Raw genomic sequence first — 24,506 nt, 5'->3', positions numbered from 1 at the left:
GAAAGGTATTGAAATAAAAACCGGTGTATGTGTGGGTAGGAAAGGAAATACCCACCAGTATATATGAGAGGGTGTGTCATTACGTTGGTTTCTGAAGGGTTAACGACTCTTTAGGGAACGGTGTCGTGTTGCTTTTCACGTTTGGAGGTCAATGATGACGAAGAGTGATTGTATTGATGAGCCCGCTGTAACTTTATATTTTATCTTATACGTTATTGTTCCGTCTTAAATAATAAGAAATTTGAGTATTTCAGGAAGAAATTCGAATCAAAGGTTATAAATATAAAGATTAGGTTAAAAATAAGTTGTTCCTATCTTTATTATAAGATAACATACCTATATGAGACGAGTCAGTTTTAATACTAAAAATTGAGCAGTGTATACATAAAAATGTTTAATGCAAATTCTTATGAGAAAAATATTTCACCTTTTCTTGTTCGAACTACACAACAAATTTTTTCCGATTATGGACATGTTATAAATTGGCCAAACAAACAGAAGAATCGTTCTGAAGTTATGAAAATCTTAGATGCTGGTTGTGGAGAAGGATCATCCACTATTAATACTTTTCAAGAATTTGTGATGAAAAATGTGGAAAATTATCGCATATTTGGGGTTGATTTTTCTGAGGAAATGGTTTTAAAAGCAAGAGAAAAATATAAGGATGAAAAAAATTGCGAATTTGAGTTAATGGATCTTTCTTTGGAGAATTTTCCTGATAAGTTTATCGAAACATTCGATTTAATTTACTCTATGTACAGTTTGCATTGGGTTGAAACAACATAGTAAGATCGTTTTATTAAATGCATTAATAATTTAATAATCTTATCCTGTTTTTAGCTGGATTCAAAACTTTTATAGGATGTTAAAACCGTCGGGACAACTTTTTTTAGTTGTAGCAATTAGTTGCAAACTGATAGAATCATTCTTAGTGGTGAATAAACGAGAAAAATTTTGTAAATATCAAGAACCTTCAGTTTGGGATAAACCGTTTTTCATGAAAGAAAATGTTGACGAGTGGATCAAATCTCTTCTTAAAAAGGAAGGGTATAAAAATATTACCGTAAAATATATTAATGTATACTTAAAATTACCGAACAGAAGCTTTCTTACTTCTTTAATCAAAAGTTTTAATACTGCATATAGTAACCTTCCAACAAGTTTAATAGATGATTATATCAATGAGGTAGCTGATCAAATTATTAAGGAATTAGTAAAAGATTTCGATTCTTCATCATCTTCTGAAATGAGTATAAGAAAAACAATAATGTTAATTTTCGCTGAAAAATGATATACTAAATTTAATTTAATCGGTCTGTTTTTAGACACTGTATAACTTTATATATATAAAAATAATTTTGATATTGTGAGGTCAACTTTACGATTCTCGTAAACATAATAATCCAAGTCAATGTACGCAAACACTTTCTTTTCTTCGTTGACCTTAAAAAGATGTTATTAAAACGAAATAAACAAATTAGCTAAAAATATATTCGACTTCATTAGAATCCAATCACACTTTCCCTCTTTAACGTATAATCAAATTTAGTGTAGATGCCCGTCATGTAATATGAAATCGTCTATTTAATTGTAGATGATGCTTAGGTATCGTTAGCACATGCTAATGTCAAACGTTAATGTTATGGATATGCGGAAATGTATCTTCTGGTATAAGTAAGGGGAATAAATTCCAAATTCCATAAAAATTGATTTTATATAAGAATCATAAAGAATATGGGATTATTGTCCAGGAAATATCTCATATAGATAACTAAAAACCTATATGAGGGCAATATTTATGCTAAAATGAGCTCCATCTTGTTAAAATTATAACTGATTTAAATTGATTCAAACAGGTTTCTCAGTGGGAGTAAACTATACTCAACTATACATCTTTAAGTTTGTGGTCTTTCTGAATTCTAACACTATCTGAATGTTGTATGGTTAAGTACCTGTATAATTCTATAGGAGGACGCATTTGGATTTTCAATAAAGCTCTGATTCAACATCTAAAGTTTGGTGTTATCACAAAACGTTGTATGGTTTATTGCACCGTCGCCTTACGGCACATTTTTCACAACTGTGGTTATCCATTTAGGAGTAAATTAGGCGTTTTCAAATTTTGTTCCACTCTGTATATTAAATTAAGTCTGAAAAAAGTCAAACTCAAATTCCGTGCGTGATTGACCACACTGTTTAATACTGTATGACAGTCTTCCGCAACTGTTTAAATTGATACAGCTGATTCTTTATTTTCAAATGAAAACTTCACTTACAAATTTAATAGGACGAAGTTCAATCATTTTAACATGTATACAAATTTTTAAAGTTTTAAGTTGTATTTAAGAATTAAATACTTTTAAGATGTTTTATGAAGGCTCACTTTTACCATTTCTTGATACATTTATCTGATAGATAAATCCAACTCTTAGCCAATGAGAACGCTTAAAAGAGTTGTAACCATGGCAACTATCCCCTAGATAATTTATCAGGAGTATGGTAAAAGTGGGCCTTAGTCCTCTATAATGCTTTTCAAAATTTGAATGTAACTTGGTTGTATATTTAGACAAAGTCTCTGAAGATGCCTTAAACCTGATATAAACACTGGTAAAATGGATATTTTTGATTTTACATCTTATGATTATTTATCTTATGATCAAGGATTGACTCAGTACATTCAGTTAAACTCTGTGTTATTGGAAAGTAAATCGAGTTGGGTCTTGCTGCTTCGAGGTTAGCTAAAGTTTCAAACGTTGAGGTGAGTTGGAGTTTTTCACAACAATATGGAAGAAAAAACTTTCTATCTTAGAAAATGTGGTGATCTATTTATAATTTTCCTGTGTTTTATAAAGGCAGGATAATCGGTATATAATAATAAATAGAAAATAATATAAGAAATATAAGAAGGCTAATTAGGTAGGTCAGGTCAGGCAATACCTTAGTAGTGAGGCCTGGGTCCAATGTACTACAACAAATAATTCGAAACAGCGCAAAAAATTATACATATAACTAAGTATAATAAGAAAAACTAATACGATCTCATCTGTCGCTCACATAGATACCGTCTGTATTTCATTTTAAAATTTTACACATTTAACACTTTTAATGGGCGAGGAAGGGTGTTCCAAAAAACTGTGATGCCGGTGTGACGTGGCACCGTAAGTGCATCTTTTCTGCGCATATTGACATTATGTGAATCAGTACGATAGGTACATGCAACGCAGTTCAGTGGCCATAGATACATCAGTAAATTATCGCAGATTTTGTGTTAAGACGTATTACTGATCGGAGCCTGTTGTTGAAGTACAAAGATGATCCAGGCGTAAATATAACTTTTCTATACCTGGTAGCACTGCTCTACACAACATAATTTAGTTGTAATTTGCAAATTTTTGTTATCACGGAAGTGGTACAAAATGAATACGTCAGTTCTGTAAAAAGTGTGCATACACTATAGAACGTAGAATGAGTGCATGAAGCTGTCAATCACCAGGAATCCAACACATTTAGCAAAGCGTCAAGCAATTAAACATTACTTTTGTATTACGCAAAAGTTATTATGTGGTACGGTGCGGCTGCACTTGGAATCATAGGCTCATACTTTTTCGAAGAAAATAACGATAGAGTACCACACGAATTTGCATGGCTGCTCTAAAAACCATGTTTCCTGCACGACTTCTATAACTACCTGGTGATTTTAATTGACCAACAACGTCCCTACCAGCCCTGATTTCTTCTTATGGGGATATTTGATTGCTAAGGTTTTTATAAATGGACCTTAAAAGCTATGAGCTTTAAAAAACAACATTACTCGAGAAATCAGAGCGATAAATCAGGAGATAGTGACATGAATTACACAGAATTCAAATCTAATCAAATCAAGCTTACAAATACTGCGGTGGCTGATAAGAAATTTATATTGCATTTTGAGCACAGAGAATATCTGGCAGAAAATTATTCTACTACAACTCCTAACTAAGAAAAAAGATAAATATTAGACACGGTAGAAAAATTCTTCAGGCGAGTTATGGTACTGAAGTTATGGTTCAGTTACAATTAATAGCAAAGTAGATTCGGACAGTTAATATTTTTCAAAAATGTTAAAGCCGCCAATCAGCACAAAATTATTAAGAATCAACACCAATTATTTTAATAACTGTCCTCGAGTATGAGAATCCGAGATGCAGTTACATAATCTTATGTTTACGAGGAATAACCAAGCAGATGGCAAATTTTGTGTGTTAAAATGTTAAAATCGCATTACAATCACTCCTCAATAAAGAAATCAGTGAATAATTTCTTTAACTCACGTCTTTTTGGAACCCAAAAACTCTTTGAAAATGGTAGAACTCCATATATGGACTTATACGACTTTATAGTTGACCACTATATCTTCACTAAGATATAGTAAAAACCAAAATTAGTCAAAACGATGTCAAAGTTTGACAGAATTTTGTCTGCTACAGAGACTGATACACAATAAACTGTGATAATTTTCTCAAGACTTGTTTGGCACCGAAGTGTATGCTTCCAAGTAAATTGAAGCACTATTTTCACCACAATATGGGTTACAAACCTCAAAAGTAAGAAGTAAAAACTGCTACAAAAAGAGCACAACAAATAGAATGTTTTCATATTGAAATTATTAGAACAATTGTTTAGAGGTTTATTAAAGAATTTTTAAAACTTTATGATTAATTATTATTTAAAATAATTTTGATATAATTGTAGTTGAAGAATAAAACTGGTAACAAGGAATTAGATATAAGATTTATTAAAGACATTCTAATATCAAATCATAAGATTGAGATAACAGAGGTTAAAGATGCAATTATTTTTAGTTAAAAAAATTTGAATTTTATTAATAATGGTGATATAAAACATTGGTGTCATCAAAAAACAATCAGTCTGAAAACATGTTTGATGCTAAATTATACGAAAAGTTTCAGTTACCTTTTTATGTAACTGCGAGAGAGATATTATCCGATTATGGACATCTTATTAAATGGCCAAAAAAACAGACAAGCACTCAAGTTATGAAAATTTTAGATGCTGGTTGTGGAGAAGGAACATCAACAGTGAAAATTTTCCAAGAATTTGTTACCAAAAATGTTGAAAATTACCAAATAGTCGGAGTTGATTTTTCCGAAGAAATGATTTCAACAGCAAAAGAAAAATACCATTGCGAAAAGAATTGTGAATTTGAACAAATGGATCTTTCACTAGATACTTTTCCAGATAAATATATTGAACATTTCGATTTAATTTATTCAATGTATTGTTTGAATTTCGTTGCAACAACCAAGTAAGTTTCATTTCTTTCTAATAATTTCATAAATTTATTTTATTTTTAAGTTGGATTAAAAACTTTTATGAAATGTTGAAACCAAGTGGACAAATTTTCTTCGCTACAACAGTTACAGACTGGTTTATGGGGAAATTTTTAATGGTAAACCAACGCGAAGAATTCCAAAAATATCAAAACACTACAAACTGGAATACCCCTTTTTTCACGAAAGCGAATATCGACGAATGGTTAAAATCTCTTCTCAAGAACGCAGGGTTTAAAAACATTACCATACAACATAATGAAACCACAGTAAAATTTTTAAATAAAGATTTTTTTTCTGCTTTTATTAGAAGCTTTACAACCAGCCACAGTAATTTACCAACAAATTTAGTTGATGTTTACATCAATGAAGTTGTTGAAGAGTTTGTTAATCAATCTACAAAACTTTACGGTTCATCATCTGAAATAATTGCGAGAATACCAAGAATTTTAGTTTTCGCTGAAAAATAATGAATATTAATAGCAAATTGTAGATAAGTATTCCCATAATTAATCACGTCACAACATTCTATTTTTAAACGTACTATTATGAGATAAGGAAATGTAAAAAGTGAAGTAAGGTCATAAAACCAGTCAGTCTCAATATCTAAATTTTAGAGTTAATATAATAAAAATGTACAAAGCCAGTTTGTACGAAAAATTTCATAGACCTGTTTATGAAACTGTAAAAGAGGTTCTATCAAACTATGGATACCTTTTAAATTGGCCGAACGTAGAGATGAATCGTTCCGAAGTTATGAAAATTTTAGATGCTGGATGTGGAGATGGAACATCAACAGTTAATATTTTTCAAGAACTTGTAAAGAAAAAAGTAAAAAATTATCCAATAACCGGAGTTGATTTTTCGACTTAAATGATTTTAAACGCAAAAGAAAAATATAACAATCAAAAAAATTGTGAATTTGAGTTAATGGATCTATCCTTGGAGACTTTTCCGGGTAAATTTATGGAACAATTCGATTTAATTTATTCCATGTATTGTTTGCATTGGGTTAAAACAACAAAGTAAGTGGATACTATAATATCCACGATATTATAATCGTTATATCGATGTTATAATTAATAAAGATTTTTATTTTAAGTTGGATTCAAAATTTTTATAAAATGTTGAAGCCAAATGGACAAATTTTTGTAACTGTAATAACAGAAAATTTTCTTGTAAACACTTTCCAAATGGTAAATAAGCGCGAAAAATTTTACCAATATCAAGAAGCTACTTATTGGGATAACTATTTTTTTACAAACGAAAATCTTGATGATTTTTCACAATCTCTTCATAAGAAAGAATGGTATAAAAATATTACCATTAAACAGGATGAAACATTAGCAAAATTTTTTAATAAAGAGTTATTTACTTCTTTTATTAATGTTTTTAACATCATAAAAGCTTTAAGATTTGTCACAATCATTTACCAACAAATTTAATTGAGGATTATCTTAATGAAGTTATTGAAGAATTTATTAAAGCATTATTAGAACATATGGTTCATCTTCTAAAATTATTTTTAGTATACCAATAATTTTAATTTCTGCTGAGAAATATTAGAAATATGAAATAATAAAATTTACAATTTAATAACGTTTCGTTCTTGGATCTTTCCTTGGAGACTTTTCCTGGTAAATTTATGGAACAATTCGATTTATTTTATTCCATGTATTGTTGGCATAGGGTTAAAACAACACAGTAAGTGGATACTTTTAAATATTATAATTAATAAAGATTTTTATTTTAAGTTGTATTCAAAATTTTTATAAAATGTTGAAGCCAAATTTTTATAACTGTAATGTTAGTCTGCTGTATTTTGTGCTACATCACAAAATGAGACGAATTATTTTACTTTAACATATTCTTATGAACTGAGATGCTGCGCCCAACATCTACTTATGTAAGGGGGGTAAATTTTGAACGTTACCTTTAATAATCAATTGATGGTTTGATGTACAAAAATATTCTTTTTTTTAACAGGCTTTCAACCTGGTTTTTCCATTATTTTATATTATTTTATTTTCCACCTGGTTTATTATTGTATTCAATTTATTTATCATTAACTGAGCAACTAAAGCTACTAACGAAGATATGCCTCGAAAGCTTTGTATTGTTGTAGACTCAAATGAATAGTTAATGTTTAAATGATTTTTCAGCTTTTGGCATTTTAAAAGATTTTGTACAGGAAATATATAAAGTGGTTTTATAATAGTGCAAAATTTCGACCACGAGATTTTGACTGACCTATACATCTTGAAAATACTATTTCTTGCATTATGTTTATGTAGGGTATCTTTTTGAAGAGGTGATCACGTCGGGAGAGTAGGACTTGTACCGTGTCTGCACTAGACTTGTCTCGATGGAGAGTCTATTTGGTGAATTTGATGTTTCGACACTCATGGATCCACAATAGTGGTCACAATGTACCAATGGATGTACAAAGAGGACGTGAAACTAACTCACATTGTGCGATTCTCTGTTCTGGAAACGTAACCTTTCTAAGATGCATACTTACAAGGGAAGTGTCGGAACTCTCCCTCACCGATTTTGTTGCAATCTGGTACAGCGATGGTATGGCCAAAATAAATTAGTTTATGGTTTATCGTATATTCTATACGACATTTAGGGGTGGCTGGGGTTAGCTACCCTAACCACCCCAAAAATTAATCTTTTTTGCGAAAATGGTTTGTCGATTTTGGTGCAATTTACCACGATGATTTTTTTATACGTTAGGTAGTACAATGTTCAAAGCAGATAACATATTCGTCTTGGCATCAAAGTCAGGTTAACTGACTTCAGCTCATATGAAAAATTGGAAAACCTACGTGCGATATCTGTGGAGATATAGCTGTTATAACTTGTGCATGGTGTAAATAATCTTTGTGTTTAAAACATTTTTTCCATGATTTTCATTATTGCCAACAATACATTGAATAAAAAAAAATAAATTAAATTAATAATGTAGAATACAATTTGTGATAGTCAACCATTCTTTTGTCAGTTACTTTTTAACTCGTTAATAATAAATATTTAAAAAAAAATTTTTCTGTGGGAATATGAAAATTATTAGCGAAAATATATTTTCTACCCCAAACTTCTAACCTATGTTCTTTCAAAAGTACTACCTAACGTATAAAAAAATCATCGTGGTAAATTGCACCAAAATCGACAATTTTCGCAAAAAAAAATTTTTTTTGAGGTGGTTACGGTAGTTAACCCCAGCCACTCCTAAATATCTCATAGCGTTTATTTTACAGCGTAATTTATTGTTTGTTGTTATTAATTTATGATTTTCTTCAAAATATTGTTCAAAACTGTTCAACAGTTTATCATATTATTCTTAAGGAAAGGGGTTATCTGTCATTCCCCATAACATTGCAGGGGATAGTCAGAGGCAAATAAGAAAAAACACTTAATTAATATTTTTAAACGTACCTACTATAAGAATACTTAATATCGCCAAAATCGACACGGTAGTTTTTAAAATATTCCAAAAAACTAGGGATAGTTTACCTCCTGAAGCCCTCAGATATATGTGAGATATATATGAATGGAAAGCTCTTTGAAAATGACTATCAGTTTACATTTACCACATTTCGATAGCTATTTTCGTCTTCAGGCTATAAGCGAATATACCTATATTTTTCGCCCCGATTTCTAACCCTCATAACTCGCCCCAGGGGCTTTATTAGCACGTATAAAAAAATACGTAAACCTTATTTTTGGCCATACTATCGCCGTACCAAATTGCAGCAAAATCGGTGAGGGACAGTCCCGACACTTTCCTTGTTAGTCAAAATAGTAACAATCTGAATGTTTTTCCAGTAAAAAACTGGTTCATTGCTTGCACGACTTCCAGCTTAATAGGGTCAGATGCTCCGATTTTTGATATCTTTTGGGTCCCTATTACGCTTGACTATGAAACGGCCGAATCTAAATCTCGGTCAATGTCAAAATAAATAATAAACGTGATGTGCAAAAATAACAGTTTTATTTTCAAAGACTTCATGTTTTTGTTATGACGTTAAGATAATATTATCATAATTAATAAATAACAATGCACAAAAATATAAAAATACTTTGAAATTGGGAAGATTATGAAGGCCGTGCCTTGTGCTACTTTAATTAATAAGGATCATCGTGAGGATTAAATTCGAAACATGCGATTCTTTGTCTTCTATTCCTCTTATTTTACTCTTTGACAAAGGCTATCATTTGTTTGTCCTGCAATGCTTTTTCTCAAGCCTGTATACTATTTTCAAATATGAAATCTTACGGTGCATAACTCCATGATTCCATGATCGATATCTCAAGACGAAGAAGAAATTTTGTTGATCCACTTTCAATCCCCTGCAAAGCCCCTGTTTGTTCTACATTTTACACAAATATGATTGCTTATTGAACTCGATTCACTTCGTGGTACTCTTGAAAGGCATATCTATAGATGAAATTCAAAGTAACTGATGGATTAAATGTTGTGAACAATTTTTGAAAAGGTAAGTCGTTATTATCTGGAACTTGCATCTATTAAGTAAATAAGAAACCACCATGCATATTGATGCGCAGTGTAGGGATAAATATATTACTACTACAAGTACTACATTTGGTCATACTGTGGCAAACAAATTGTTTCTATCCAAAATTAATTCTCTACAATGGCTTATCTACGAAATATTTAATTTAGTTTAAGGTATTTTCTTCAACACTTTATCTCCACCAAATCAAACAATAACTACTTAATTTAACAATGAAGTAAAACGTTAGTTTTATGCAAGACGTACTTTGCAACCATTGAAAGTTATCTGCAGACATTACCGTGCTCTATTTATCAATTTTGCGGTACTAGTTATCTCGAATATATACACTTCTAACAGTTCTGAATAAATATTAAAAGCAAATAATGTAACAAAGATGCCACAAATTAATTTATTGGCTCATTTTGGATTTTGCTGAAAATATAACATTTTTATCATGGCAGGAAAATATACATCTATATAGTCGTTAAACTGACTTATTTGTACAGTTCTCTAAATCTCGTTCATTCTTGTGCCAAAACTTGCGGAAATAATGACATCTTTGGCACCAACAATTTTAAACGGACGATTTCGACAATTTTATCAATCATTTGTATTATCGTTTACATAACAAAAATGTTCTATGTTAACTAAACTAGACAGAAATTTACTTTTCAAAACATTGTAAACGTCTCGTATGTGAGTCTAAAATTCCATCATAAAGGGACAATTGAAAACGTCATAATAGACGTTTCAGTTGAAGTTGTCAGAATATGTAATGGTAAATAAAAAAATTCTATTCCATATGATTCTTCAAGAACATACGACATATTCTTCTAGGACCTAATTGTTATAACACACTCAGGCGTAGAATTACCAATACTGTAAATAATATGGGAGGGCTTCACCTTGTCTTTAATTCAAAGTTTCGACTGGGATACTGAACTCCAGCTTTTGTACCATCACTTTGGGGGACGTCCAGAAAGCCTATCGGCAATTTCAGTTCTAGTATTCTCTCGACCTGCGTCTCCATATGTCCTACTACGGATTATGTTAAGCGCCCCACATTTTCCCTGGTGTTTTCTCTTCCATTGTGTGTAACCAGAAATTGCTCAAAGACTTTTCATCTCTGTGGTTATGACAAGGCTTTGGTTGTGGTGTTTTGTGCCCTTGATTCAATCGCATATGTCATCAATCGATTCATAGATCTTCATTTTACTTCTTATTTGTAAGTAATTGTTCCTCTATATTACATTTCGGATGTATCCTGATACTACCGCTGCTCTTGTGCTTTGTGTTTTGACTTCTTCTTTCAGGTGTATAATGATATTTATTAGAGGATATTTCAACCGCATGATCTATGGTATCTTCTTGGTGGTTTTATGGCAATGTTTGGGGTCTTTCTGTACTAAGATTTCCATATTATAGTTCACTAGTTTACTATCTTGGCTATCTTCGTTTTTAGAGATTAAAACCGCATCGTTACCACGAATTATTTCTTCAATTATTTTGTCCATCACAAAATTGAATAGATTGGGCTGAGGCTATCTCACTGCTTAACTTAATTTACAATTAGAATTCCTTTCGTGGACTCTCCTCTGGAAAAAGCCTCATTTCGTATTCATTTCACTGACAAATGCCACAATATTCGCATGTATGTATCGCATAATTTCACTCTATCAAAAGCCTATTTAAGATCGACAAAACACATAAGGGCTGTCTTGTTGAATGTTATGGTCTTCTCAGTTATTTGTCGGATAACGTTGACTTGTTTTTTCTAAATCCGTCCTTATTCCCAGATCCGAGTTGTTGTTATTTCTTCTGATAACATTCTGGACATCCATTCTCGAAAGGCTAAGTCCCATATTATTACTTGGGTTTGTTTTCTCAATAATCTTAAAGTTTGGTGTTAGTATGGTGTATTTGCATTAACTAATCTATCAGTGCGTCTTCGCATTATTTAACCACCTCGTTTGTTATTAGATCGATACCTTCTGCTTGAGATGCTACCACATCTGATTGAGGAGGTTCTATTTTGCTCTTAAATTACTACGATAGCTTAAAACCATTTATTACTTTCAAATCACACAAGTCTAGTAATTTTTATTATTAATTTTTTTATTTAATTAGTCTAAAATTTATTGTTTAGGTACGGACATAAACGTAATAAATGGGTTATATAGGACAGTGAATTTTCACACAATTTAATTTCAATAATAACTATGCCAGCAGATATTTCTATTTCTTCGAGATCTACGGTACCAAAACGATAATCAAAGAAATATAGTTGTCGAAAGCAAAATATTACATGCACGTCTTTATATGTTTAGATATAATATTATAATATTTTTTAAAATTACATATTGTGACATAATAAACGATGCAGGATTAGTATCATTTAAGTATCAGTGACCACTTATTAGATGTGTGCAGCTCTTCAGTTACAATTGCTGTTGCTTGAGATAGTTCTAGATCTAATAATTCCAAATCATAGGATTTGGAGGACACATTCGAAACTCTTCTAATTCACGTCTCTGTCGAATTCACGCAAAATTCTTCTTCTAAAGATTCTTTGCAGTCTACCATTGTCATTATTACGATCTACCCGTCATTATTTAGCCCTTGTTCAACTATTTGTCTATACACTTTCACAAACACAGAAGGATGCGGATATCTTCTCCTATACTCTAAGGCTACTTCTGCTGAATTTTCGTTTGCAAACCCATTTTCAAAGTGAATATCCGCTAACTCTTGGTTAGAAAAAATAAACGGCATTTTATAAAGTTTTTATGCAGCAAACAAAAAATTAAAAAATAAAAAAAAAGCAATTTAACACGATTAGGAAGAAGAGTAATGAATTTAGCACGTTAATAAACCAGAAAATTAAATTTAACACTGATCAACAACTACTGGTGGTTTGACACTTGATAAAATAAACTAAAACATTAGTGAACTTACCTACTTTGTTTCAATGGCAAACATTATTATACCTATCTTTAACAATCCTCTAAAAAAATTGGTCTGTATCGAATAATAAAAAGCGGATTATCTTTTATTATCTCTTTCTCATGCCAAAAAACTTCCGTATACCAAATTTGAAAAGAATAGGTTGAAATATACGTGTAATATTAAATAAAAATCAATTTAAAAATTTAATTTGAACACTCTGTATCTCCAAAACAAAGCGTTTGTCGACCTATGTCTATATGAAGTTTTTATGTTAAGTTTAAAAGATCTATCGACTGTTAAAGTCCTGCTACAAAAATCTGAAACACCCTGTATAAATATTTTGAAATACGATAACGAAAATATCGTTATGGATGGGCAGAATGGGTCATGCATAACGATTTTTTTTTAGGTCAAAAAATAATAAGCTGATAAAAAGTGACACGAAGCATGTTTATAATACAAGATATGTGCAACATCAATTGAGTTTTAGTAGTAAGAGTTACGAGAATATAATAAGAACAAAAAAATGTTTGATGCTCACATATATGAACAATATTTTTCACCTGTTCATACAGCTACAAAACAGATTTTATCTGATTATGGGCTTCTTATAAATTGGCCAAATAAACAAGAGAATCAATCGGACGTTATGAAAATATTAGATGCTGGTTGTGGCGATGGAACATCAACAGTTCACGTTTTCAAAGAACTTGTAACAGAAAATGTGGAAAATTATCAAATATTTGGAGTTGATGTATCAAAAGAAATGATTTTAAGCGCAAATAAAAAATACAAAGATGAAAAGAATTGTGAGTTTGGGTTAATGGATCTTTCACTAAAAACTTTTCCGGTTAAGTTAACAGAAAAATTTGATTTAATTTATTCTATGTATTGCTTACAATGGGTTAAAACGACGCAGTAAGTACATTTTATTAAGTGTTACAATAAGGTAATAAATAATTCTTATTTTAAGTTGGATCAAAAATTTTTATAAAATGCTGAAACCATCTGGACAAATTTTCTTAATTGCGATTACTGAGAATATTGTGATAAACAGTTTCTTAGCCGTAAATAAGCGAGAAAAATTTTGCCAATATCAAGAACCTGCATATTGGGATAATCATTTTTACACAAAAATAAATCTTGAAGAATGGTTAAAACCTCTTTTGAAGGATGCAGGTTATACAAATATTATCATTAAGCATAATGATAAGAAATTAAAATTTTTGAATAAGGAATTACTTAAATGTTTCATTAAAAGCTTTAAGATTTGTCACAATCATTTACCAACAAATTTAATTGATGATTATCTTAATGAAGTTATTGAAGAATTTATTAAAGAATCTTTAAATCTTTATGGTACATGTTCTCCAATTTTTTTTAAAATGCCAGTAATTCTAATTTCGGCTGAAAAGTAATTAACGTATTATACTTGAACGTAAACAAATAAAGGAATTTCACCAAATCTATTTTAAGTCTTATATTAATCATATCAATACTTTGTGATCAAAAGTTATTAACACAATAAATTAAGATAAAACATGTCGAAATTTTTATTTAAATAATCAGTTTTAAAGCAAAAATTATATAATTAAAGCGATAAATATTAAGAGAACTTTATATTAAACATGTTCAATGTTAATTTGTACGAAAAGTTTAGTTTACCTTTTTATTCAACTACAAAAGAGGTTTTTTTATTGTTTACATTGGGTTAGCACAACTTTGTAAGTGCTTTTAGTTGAGATTAAATAAACAAATTTAATAAGATTATATTTTTAAATTGGGTTAAAAACTTTTATAAAATGTTAAAACCTACTCAACAAATTTTCTTAACTGTAATGACTGAAAGTATCTTTATAAACGCATTTTTAATGGTAAAGCAACGTCAAAAGTTTTGTAAATATCACGATACGAAATGTTGGGATAATCATTTTTTCATAAAAAATAATCTTAAAGACTGGTTGAAATCTGTTCTTATGGAAGAGGGGCATAAAAATATTAACATTGAACGAACTGAAGCAAAAGCAAGATTTTCGAATAGAGAGGAATAGAGAGGAAAAACGGTAATATTTGTTATAGCCATATTCTAACAAGTTTAATTGATGACTATGTCAATGAGGTTGTAGAAGAATTTATTAAAAAATCTTCAAAGTTTCACCTTCAGAAATAATTTTTCTAGTACCTATTATGTTAATTTCAGCTGAAAAATATTAACGCTTCATTATTATAATGTACATTAATTGTTAAGTTTTTATAGTTTTGAATAAAATTTTAATTTAAAACTTTCCACATTTTATCACATCTTCAATTTAGTTTTCGAATAAATTGAAACGTGTATAGTTTTGCTAAGAATGTTTCGTTGCTTTCTTAAGATTATTCTCATAATAGCATTCAAATTTTATAACCTGTTAATATTGTGGTTGTAAACTTTACTTTTCATCCATCTCCATAAATAAAAATTAACGGAAGTGAGACCTGACAATCTTAGAACTAGGTGCAAAAGTAAAACGGATCAAAATTTAAACGGGAAATAAGTATCACAAATACACCACACACATTAACAACAAATCGATGATGAATTGAATCGACATTGGCTACTCGTCTAACAACATCATATCAATATGATAACGATGACGGTTTCCACTTCTCCAACAGCTTGTTGTTTTCTGCGCTCAGATAAAATCTTGGATGTGCCGGTTTAATTAATTGTAAGTGCTCTCAAAACTTACTCAAACGGATCTACATGTCTGTGATAAGACCCATGGTAGCATACATGGTATACATTCAACCGTATGTATGATGATCTCTTGAGACACATAAATGTTATTAAGTTATTAAGAATCTCATAAGTTTTATAATAACAACATGCAGAATGGTTATAAGTTGAACAATTAACAGTGACTGTTAAAAGTGAAGACACAAATAATGTCAATAAGCTTAACTGAAGCATCATTGATCGACGTAGGTCTAACGATACAAAGTTCACATTTCTTGATGATCAAGAAATATGATTTTTTTAAAGTAAATAAAATGAGTTTTATTTGGATTGTCATGATGACTAACTTACAATCAACACTCTACGACAGGGGTGGGCAAAGTTTAATGTTCAATGATCGACGTAAATGTTAGCTGGTTAATGGCGATCGACATTTTCAGAAAAAGAAAAAAAATAACGCATTGAATGGTAATTAAATTATTTATTCATATCAATATATATAATTCATTTTTTTGATGTGAACGCATGGCATTCCATTTTATCACTGAGTTTATAAAAATTGGGTTTATATTCACTAAATAGTATTTGAAAAACTTTTGTGATCTCCTGCCGATCTCTTCGCGATCGACTGTTTGCCCACCTCTGCTCTACGATAACAGAGGTCAAATTACATTTTATTAATGCAATATGAAGTATGAATCGTTGTTGAAACGGCCAGTTCTAATGCAATAATTCCACAATTCATAACTGTAATAGTAAGATTATATCAGAAACATGTTCAATACTAGTTTATATGGGAAATATAATTCTCCTTTTTATTCAACTGCAAAAGAAGTTTTATCTAAATATGGACATCTTGTAAATTGGCCAAATAAACAGAAGAACCTTTCGGAAGTTATGAACATTTTGGATGCTGGCTGTGGTGAAGGAACTGCAACAGTTACTTTTTTTCAAGAATTTGTAAAAAAGAATGTAGAAAATTATCGAATAGTCGGGGTTGATTTCTCTGAATACATGATTTTAAACGCAAAAGAAAAATACAACGATCAAAAGAGTTGTGAATTTGAGCAAATGGATCTTGCGTTGGAACATTTTCCAGATAAATATAGAAATAAATTCGATTTAATTTATTCCACGTATTGTATACATTGGATTAACACAACCTTGTAAGTTATTAACCTTGTTATTATTGTTGAATTTTAGTAATTTAATAAAATAATTTTTTTTTAGTTGGATTCAAAACTTTTATAAAATGTTAAAGCCAGCTGGACAAATTTATTTAATTGCAGTGACTAAAAATTCAGTTATACAAACATTTAAAACGGTAAATCAACGTGAAAAGTTTTCTAAATATCAAGATACTATAGCTTTTGATAATCATTTTTTCACAAAAATAAATCTTGATGAGTGGTTGAAAGCTCTTCTTGTGGAAGCTGGGTATAAAAATATTAACATTCAGCGAATTGAAGCAAAGGCTAGATTTTTGAATAAAGAGGCTTTTACTATTTACATGAAAAACTTTGACTGTTGTTATAATCATATTCCAACCAATTTGGTTGATGATTATGCCAATGAGGTTATTGAAGAACTTATTCAAGAATCTTCAAAACTTTACCCTTCATCTTCTGAAATAATTCACTTAGTACCAATTATATTAATTTCAGCTGAAAAATAGTAAGTTACAACAACATTAAATTAATACCAAAAGTTATAAGTTATAAGTGTACCTACATACAATGATATGTAATTATGAAAATAAATTTTTTTTTTTTGGGTTAAGAATCAGGTCATATTTAAATTTTCCTGGTGGTTTTTATTGTTTCTAAAAGCTGGAGGAGCCGGAGACGAACGTAAAATTTTATGCGAATGTTTTCGAAAGAAATGGAATACGTAATGTTGACGATAACGGTCTGGTTCGCGCTCCGCAAGCGCAAGAAAACAACCTGAGCGCACGGCCTTCGCTCGATTGTTACGGAAACCTGAACAAGAATCGTCGTTTATGACCCGGATTTTCATAATAATAGCCTCCCCGTTTTCGCTTTGGTGATGGGCATATTTCAACATATCAAGTGAAAACTAAGGTTTTACAAAACATTAAAATGTATCGATCGAAAACTTTGCAAAATCAACATATTTGAATTTGAATTCGAGCCCGGCGTGTTATATGTATACCGGAAGGTTAAAAATCCTTTAACGGCCTCTTGTCACGCGGACTTTACCGATTGCTACTTTAAAATTAGACGTTACAACCTCCGTTTAATAGCCGTTCTTTAAAACCTCAGCTTCGAAACAGCAACTTGAGGCCGTTAAACCGAGCGCAAGTATAAATATACCGTTTGTAGTACCTTTATAAGGGGTGGTCAACAATAAAAATTGTTTGAACGCTCGACAGCTGACTCTTATTAATGGTTACAACCGATTGTTACGAAAATGGTTACTAAAACAGACACAGAACAACGTTGTACAGTTTAATACAAAAGTTTTCTTTGAGACTACTTTTAAATATAAAGTAAATGAAAAAAGAATTAAAAATCAGGGTCGATGTGGCCCAAGGGTGATTTACGTTTTCACGGGGGGCGTTTATTTGTACTGCGGACGTGTTATTAAACTCGTCTGGGCCCCAAAACCGGGGCTAACAGACGTGCCCCCGTGCAATATGCCGAGCGGCATTAATAAAACTACACTAATAAATCTCCATATCAAGAGCGGACATATTGCGTACTGAATCCGTGTGCGTTAAATCCCATCGGGTAGGATCGTTATTGGCTACTATTAAAGGATATGATTGAAAATTTTGAACTATGATGGATGTGATACGATGATTTTAGTTTTTGAACAGTTTGATGAATTTAAGAAAAATGATAATTCATCTCACAATTTTTGAATGATGTAAATATCAAAAATAAAAATGATTCATTAAAAATTTAGAGAAATAAATTAGTGGTATTCATGAACATTAAGATATCGTTGATGGTACATTAAATCTTCATTTAATTTGCTTTAAATAGACAGGTACGTGTTTACATCACGTAATTATTAACAAAATGATCATAAAGGTGAGGAAGTGAGAAAATACAAATATTCAGTAGAATAAGACAAGACGACTCAATGAGCCCATTCATATTCAACATGATCATGGCTAAAATAGTCGAAAAACCACCTAAAACAGCAGGTTATAAAATGGAAAATACTTATTTTATTGCAGACTTATTTTTATTCCATTGCTGACTATCAAGACAACTTGCAAAGACTATTTCAGTCTTTTAATAAATCAGGAAAACAACTGAATATGATTATTAACAGTGACAAAACCAAATGTTTAGTACATCTAAAGAACCGGCATCAACTTAAATATTTGAGAGTTTTGGAAACCTATATAGTGAATTCTGGGAACAAACAATAAAATCATTCCGAATCATAGGCTGATTAAGAGACATTGTGTGGAGAAACAAATACTTTCAGCATTCATTTTCAAATCAACAATAAGACTTATAATAACATACACAAGATACTTATACACAAGAGCTGCGAACAGTCGACATGCAAAAAAAGAAGCATTCATGGAACAACATTACATGACATAGTTAGAAATGAAAACGTAAGACGACAAATCGATATACGAAACGTTGGAAAATGGATGAGCCTGAAGAAAAAGCTCAAAATGCAGGAGAGGCCACCAAAACGCTGAAAAGAATGTTGAACATCTATTCTGTTACTCTTTGCCATAAACTTGTATTCATCAAACTAACGTCAATTAAAACGGTAATCTCAATGAAGTTAATTAAACCAAATTAAAAGTGGTATCAAGTCTCCAGATTTTTTTATATGATAATACTTGAGGCCTTTGTTACATGAAGTTCTTATTGAAAGCCATCTTCCGCTGAAACAGTTATTTCCCGATATAAACTATGTATTAAGGGACCGCTGGGGCCTAAGTGCTTTGGTTGTACCACCTGTGGTTTAACCAACCTGGACCTGGACCGTGATGGTAGGGACACTCTAGCATACATACATACAAAAACATAAATTTTTATACTTTGGATGATTGACATATTCAAAAGCTGTGTATATCTAATGATAGCACAAAACCTGTTAGTCTCGCCATCACCTCAATCGCGTTTCCACCCCGTTCTTTTTCTTTCCACATTCCATCGCAAGATATTTCGGCAAAACCATTGATCCATGATAACAGTCTTAATGTGGTTGTATTGCCTTTAATGTGGAATCGAAACAACATTGGTTTGTTTGACCAAGCTTACGCAAACTAGTGTAAGTCGAGAAGGTTGTAAATAATATATGAAAAACCCGCAGAATTAATGTCATAAACAGAGTTGCAAATACTTTGATGATTGGGACAGCAAGTAAGTATAGATCTTTGAATAAATAAGCTGTATAACCAAGTATGGTGAAGATATCACATCAAGAGTAAAGTGTTTCTGTCTTTTAATTATTTCCGCACTACTACTATTTGTACTCAAGTCGAAAGAGAGCAGACATATTTTAGCTTCGTAATTTTATTGGCGGTGCACATATTTATATGATTGGCCCGTATTTTATGCTACCTTAACACTCTCTCACTGTAATTCAGAATACACTACATGTATGTGATATTTGATTTCGTCAGGGTTCGTTTACGGGCGATATAAGGAAAGTATGCTAATGATCTCAGTGCCCTCATCAAGGTACTCTCCAGCTTGAGACAGGATGGGAGATCACAGCCTTGAGCGATGCGGCGTTTGGATGTGATCCATCTCATTAAATAAGTGTGTTGAACCTCCTACAACCCGTGCTTGTACCCAGAGCACAACGAAACAGCCCTAGATGACTGAAATGCCGTGTAACACGAGGAAGTTGAGGCCAGTTTAGTCCGTCGACCACGTTGTCGAAATATTTCCCGATGTGGTTGGACACTGAGCGCATGTAATAAATCGTTAAAGATTGGAATGATATAGTTAAAGTTGACAGCTCTATATACTTTGATGAGAAATGAAAAGAAATTCTGCTCGTATATTTGCATGTACCTAGCAGCGATGTATTGCTTCCTAAACTAAGTGCGGAGAGATGTCGTGCAAAGTCACTTCTTTGGAACTGTAATAGAACGCGTCGAAGATAGCACTCAAAGTTTTGATTGTCAAAAACTGGTTAGTTATGGACATATTAACTTTTCTTCGGTTTAGTTAATTTTGATGATTTGGATATCAGTACAAGACAAACAAAAACACTTTAAATTTACAGCCTATGAGTTAATACGTATTGCTTTTTTAAGTTCTATCTTCTTGCGTTTGGTATCAATTCTGTAATCATTTCTGAATCTTATTTTAGCTTATTTGAGAGGTTTTTATTCTGATACTAGATCAATGGCGGATCAATGATTGTTGTGAGATCAGCGTTTGAGCATCCATTAATAAAATATATAAGATCCAACCATGCACCCCACTTAGAAGTACCTTTGAGTGTATTAAAGGCAACTCAGTGTCTATACAAAGCGCTAATTGTCTGTCTATGAGGTAAGATTTTAAGAGTTGAATGGTTGTGGAGTTGTAGGAGGACGCCCTATAAGCTGATTGGTAATTCGACCTACTTCTCAAACATAAAGTTAAACGAATAGTATGGAGAGCACATGTAGAAGGCTAACTTAGAAACGCACAACTTCAAACTTTCACCCAGCCTTAGTCATCATGATGATTTGAACCATAGTCCAGGTGTTGGAGATGTAATTTGTTCCTAGCATAGTTTTCAACATAAATGGGGGTCTTACAGCCTTTGTTGCATTTCGAAATTAGAATACCATTTTCCATTCTCTTGTCATTCTTTCCCTCCAATGGCTGTATCCTTCATTCCATTTCTTATTCCTTCCGTTCATGTCTTCATTGGTATTTCTCTGTTTCGGGATATAGTTTAGTGCTTTCCTGGACGTACCATATTCGTTGTTTGGTCTCTATTCTTTTCACTGTACTGTAAATTCTATTTGCGCATCGTCTGATTTTTTCATTAAGGATATGCTATCGGCGAGATGTTTTACCGCTCTTGTAGAAAAGCCATTTCTATTCGATAACTGCACTCTGCCCCGGGTGTCAGTCTATAATTGTCCTATAAATTATCATTTTTGTTATAAGAATCATTTTATTCGATTATAACAAAGAATTTAGTGCCGTACATATCTTTGACACTGCCGCATCCAATTCGTTATGTATATGTCCAATGTTCCATGCTGGGATATGTTATTACCGAGTTGTTTATATTCCTCACATTTTTAAAATTTTTTTAGTTGCAGTATTCGGTTTTGTGAACGAACATTTTCATCCCGCACTTTTCATATTCCTCTCTGAGTTTCCTTAACAAATAATCAATGTCTTCTTGAGTGTTTGTAATAATCAGTTGATCAGTTGGCATCTATCAGTGTCTTTATTTCAAACCCTTTTTTGTTGTTTAGTGTATAGCTGTCTTTAGGTTATTCCTATAGCCTTTTTGCACTTGTTCCGTCTTTTATTCTTGTAAGCTTCATTGCTAGTCTTAATTTATGTAGAAATTGTATAGATTCATGTCTAAGACATAAATATAAGGTAACATGTGTGTAGGACTTAATTCGGGCTTGGGACAGGCAGCAGGTTTTGATAAATTGTCAACCTTGAGTTCTGCTTGGAAGATTTTGTGTTATAATTTTCTGCGAAAGATTTGTTAACTAATACCTTAACGAATATATCAAAGTTCTCCTTTATATATGATCAGGTTCAAAACCTTTAAAAGAAGTTGTTAAATCATTGGTAAATTTGAGAAAACGTTCTTAAAATATGAAATTGATTCATAAGATTTCTTATCGTTTGAGGACTTTTGATGAATCATATTGAAGCTATTATTAGAATGGAAGCAAAGAAAAAATCTATTTCGAACCCTTTGATCTTTTTATGACGAAACAATCTAAAGCGAAAGTAGACGATCTGTAAAAAGAGACCTTCACTGAAATATGTATAGGAAACAGACTGAAACATTGATAAGGGTCTCGTTTGAAATCCTTCGATTCGACGACAACACTGAAAAAAAGACGGAAAATACCTGGAGTATGACAGGTAGATAGCAATTTCGAGACCGTTTCGATTCGGTAACTTTCTTATACATAGAATAATAAAACGGAAAGAGTCCGTTACGAGAACTAGCGGTGATAGCCCGTAGAAATCTCGACGTTTGTAAAATGGGAACTGTACGACGAGGCGCAATACGTTTATAAAGTGCGCCTGAATAATTGAAAAGGTCGTGGAACGGAGGATACGGAAATAAAATTAAAGAGTCGGCCTACAACGTCACCGTTGGAATTTTTATTACGATCGGAGGTCCTCGAGTTTTGCGCTTCGTTTTGTCGTTCACATTTTCTTTTTTTTTAATACCCTATTTTTTGCATACTCTTGGTTATCTCATATTAAATTCAATTTTTTAATTAAATTGAGTTTCCAATTTTTTATTTTTAAATAAAAAGTTTGATATTTATAAAGATTTATCTTGATATAGAAAAATGAAACAACGCCCTGCAACAAAATAAACACAATATCGAAAACTCCAAACCAAAAACTTTTCCAATAACTTTATGTCGAGCAGTTGCGAAACGTTGTTAGACAACGCTCGAAGACATTAAGGATCGTTGTCTTCGTCCAAGTTTTTATTAATACAGCCAAACAGTCCGATCCTACTCCAAAACGCCCTTCCTATTCGTTCATTTCGGGTTGTATTCCAACGGCAAAACGACGCCGTTTATCTGATATTAAATTGAATTTTTAATTAACTGCAATTTTCTGGAATTTCTCGCTCCCAAGGGCGGCCACGTCGGAAGTTATCGGGGCGCGATTTTGTTATTGCACGTCGCCGAGTTTTTGATTTATTACGGCTTTGTTCTGAAGGTTCTCGCTTCGCGGCCTAGTTTTGAGCTTTTCCAAAGCTTTCGTTCGTTGGAACATTTACCGCAACCTCTAAATTATTAATATCTTTATTCGAACAAACTTCTTCACGTGTTCGATTTTAACCTCAAACTTACTTCTTATATTTATTATTCAAATAAGAAACAAAGGACAATTACATAGAAATAAATGGTGTTCTAGAATTGTACCTATAATTAATTGATTATCTAAAATTTGTTTCTTATACATCGCGTGTCTGATGTTTCACATTATGATATTACACCATACTAACAATTTGCACTTGATATCTTATAACTTATTAGGAATCTCTTTTACCAAATCTCTTTTTATCCAAATCCAGGTGAAACCATCAACATTATTCTTTATCAGTATTCTTGCATTAACTTGTTTAAATGTATTAGAGACGGTGGAAATCACACCACATAGATGTCAGTTACATTAGCCAAATTCCAGATGTCAAGAAAAAATCTATAATTACACTACCAAGAGGCGAGACTACAAGAAAATTTGTGAGATTGCTCTGACCAGGATTTAGACTGCAAATTAATGTTTGGAATGATACTGACAAAACTCCAAATTGGAAGTAAAGTCGGGTTAACCTCCAGATATTAACAAAAAGTCAGAAATTCCACTGTTCTACTTTTCAAAAGAACGTCTGGAATTATCATAGCTAGAATATATATACAAGAATGTGTTTAGAATTGCATTGGAAAGTCCGAAACTGCACAAAAAGTGTGGAAATACACTGACAAAACTCTAAATTGTCAGAAAAAGTTTGCAGTTTGCAACAAATTAGAAATTACACTGCCTACTCTAACATGCACTATAACACTATACTGGATAAACTACAGACATAAGAAAGCTCTTAGTTTTCTATGAATTAATTAATACATTTTAAAGACACATAATAGAAGTGGGCACTAAATCAGACGAAATTGTTATGGATTAGATAGATGTCAGGACAATACAGATATGTGGAGGAATGTTAAAAATTTTCAAAAATTACAACCTTGTGGACTGGGTAATTATAGAAAACAAAGCGCAGTTTTTTGAGAAAAAGAAACACTACACTGCACATTTGCTG

General features: G+C 31.6%; 4 protein-coding genes across 6 annotated transcripts in view; 3 read left to right on the top strand and 1 right to left on the bottom strand.

The window, feature by feature from the left end:
• Positions 1–24,506, bottom strand: part of LOC111424234 (tenascin accessory) — a 595,836-nt gene that overhangs the window by 120,760 nt on the left and 450,570 nt on the right. The gene's annotated exons all lie outside the window — the stretch shown is intronic.
• On the top strand, positions 4,912–5,959 carry LOC111424239 (juvenile hormone acid O-methyltransferase-like). The gene is made up of 2 exons (XM_023057720.2): positions 4,912–5,305; positions 5,356–5,959. The coding sequence occupies exons 1-2, from the start codon at positions 4,917–4,919 to the stop codon at positions 5,798–5,800; spliced, it is 834 nt and encodes a 277-aa protein (XP_022913488.2). The 5' UTR covers positions 4,912–4,916; the 3' UTR covers positions 5,801–5,959.
• On the top strand, positions 13,233–14,343 carry LOC111424238 (juvenile hormone acid O-methyltransferase-like). Its single transcript, XM_023057719.2, has 2 exons — positions 13,233–13,717; positions 13,773–14,343. Exons 1-2 carry the CDS (start codon positions 13,326–13,328, stop codon positions 14,215–14,217), a joined length of 837 nt encoding a protein of 278 aa, XP_022913487.2. The 5' UTR covers positions 13,233–13,325; the 3' UTR covers positions 14,218–14,343.
• Positions 16,248–17,297, top strand: LOC111424237 (juvenile hormone acid O-methyltransferase-like). Its single transcript, XM_023057718.2, has 2 exons — positions 16,248–16,681; positions 16,746–17,297. The coding sequence occupies exons 1-2, from the start codon at positions 16,290–16,292 to the stop codon at positions 17,188–17,190; spliced, it is 837 nt and encodes a 278-aa protein (XP_022913486.2). The 5' UTR covers positions 16,248–16,289; the 3' UTR covers positions 17,191–17,297.

The sequence above is a fragment of the Onthophagus taurus genome, chromosome 11 (assembly GCF_036711975.1).
Source record: "Onthophagus taurus isolate NC chromosome 11, IU_Otau_3.0, whole genome shotgun sequence".
Lineage (NCBI taxonomy): Eukaryota > Metazoa > Arthropoda > Insecta > Coleoptera > Scarabaeidae > Onthophagus > Onthophagus taurus.
Note: the sequence above shows the minus strand (reverse complement) of the source record. Positions and strands in the feature narration are given on the sequence as shown.

What these genes read in the sequence shown, in the direction of transcription:
- LOC111424239 (XM_023057720.2), top strand. Translation starts at nt 4,917, where the DNA reads ATGTTTGATGCTAAATTATACGAAAAGTTTCAGTTACCTTTTTATGTA. An exon ending in AATTTCGTTGCAACAACCAA is followed by an intron (nt 5,306 to 5,355) that starts GTAAGTTTCATT and finishes TTTATTTTTAAG; the next exon opens with TTGGATTAAAAACTTTTATG.
- LOC111424237 (XM_023057718.2), top strand. Translation starts at nt 16,290, where the DNA reads ATGTTCAATACTAGTTTATATGGGAAATATAATTCTCCTTTTTATTCA. An exon ending in CATTGGATTAACACAACCTT is followed by an intron (nt 16,682 to 16,745) that starts GTAAGTTATTAA and finishes ATTTTTTTTTAG; the next exon opens with TTGGATTCAAAACTTTTATA.
- LOC111424238 (XM_023057719.2), top strand. Translation starts at nt 13,326, where the DNA reads ATGTTTGATGCTCACATATATGAACAATATTTTTCACCTGTTCATACA. An exon ending in CAATGGGTTAAAACGACGCA is followed by an intron (nt 13,718 to 13,772) that starts GTAAGTACATTT and finishes TCTTATTTTAAG; the next exon opens with TTGGATCAAAAATTTTTATA.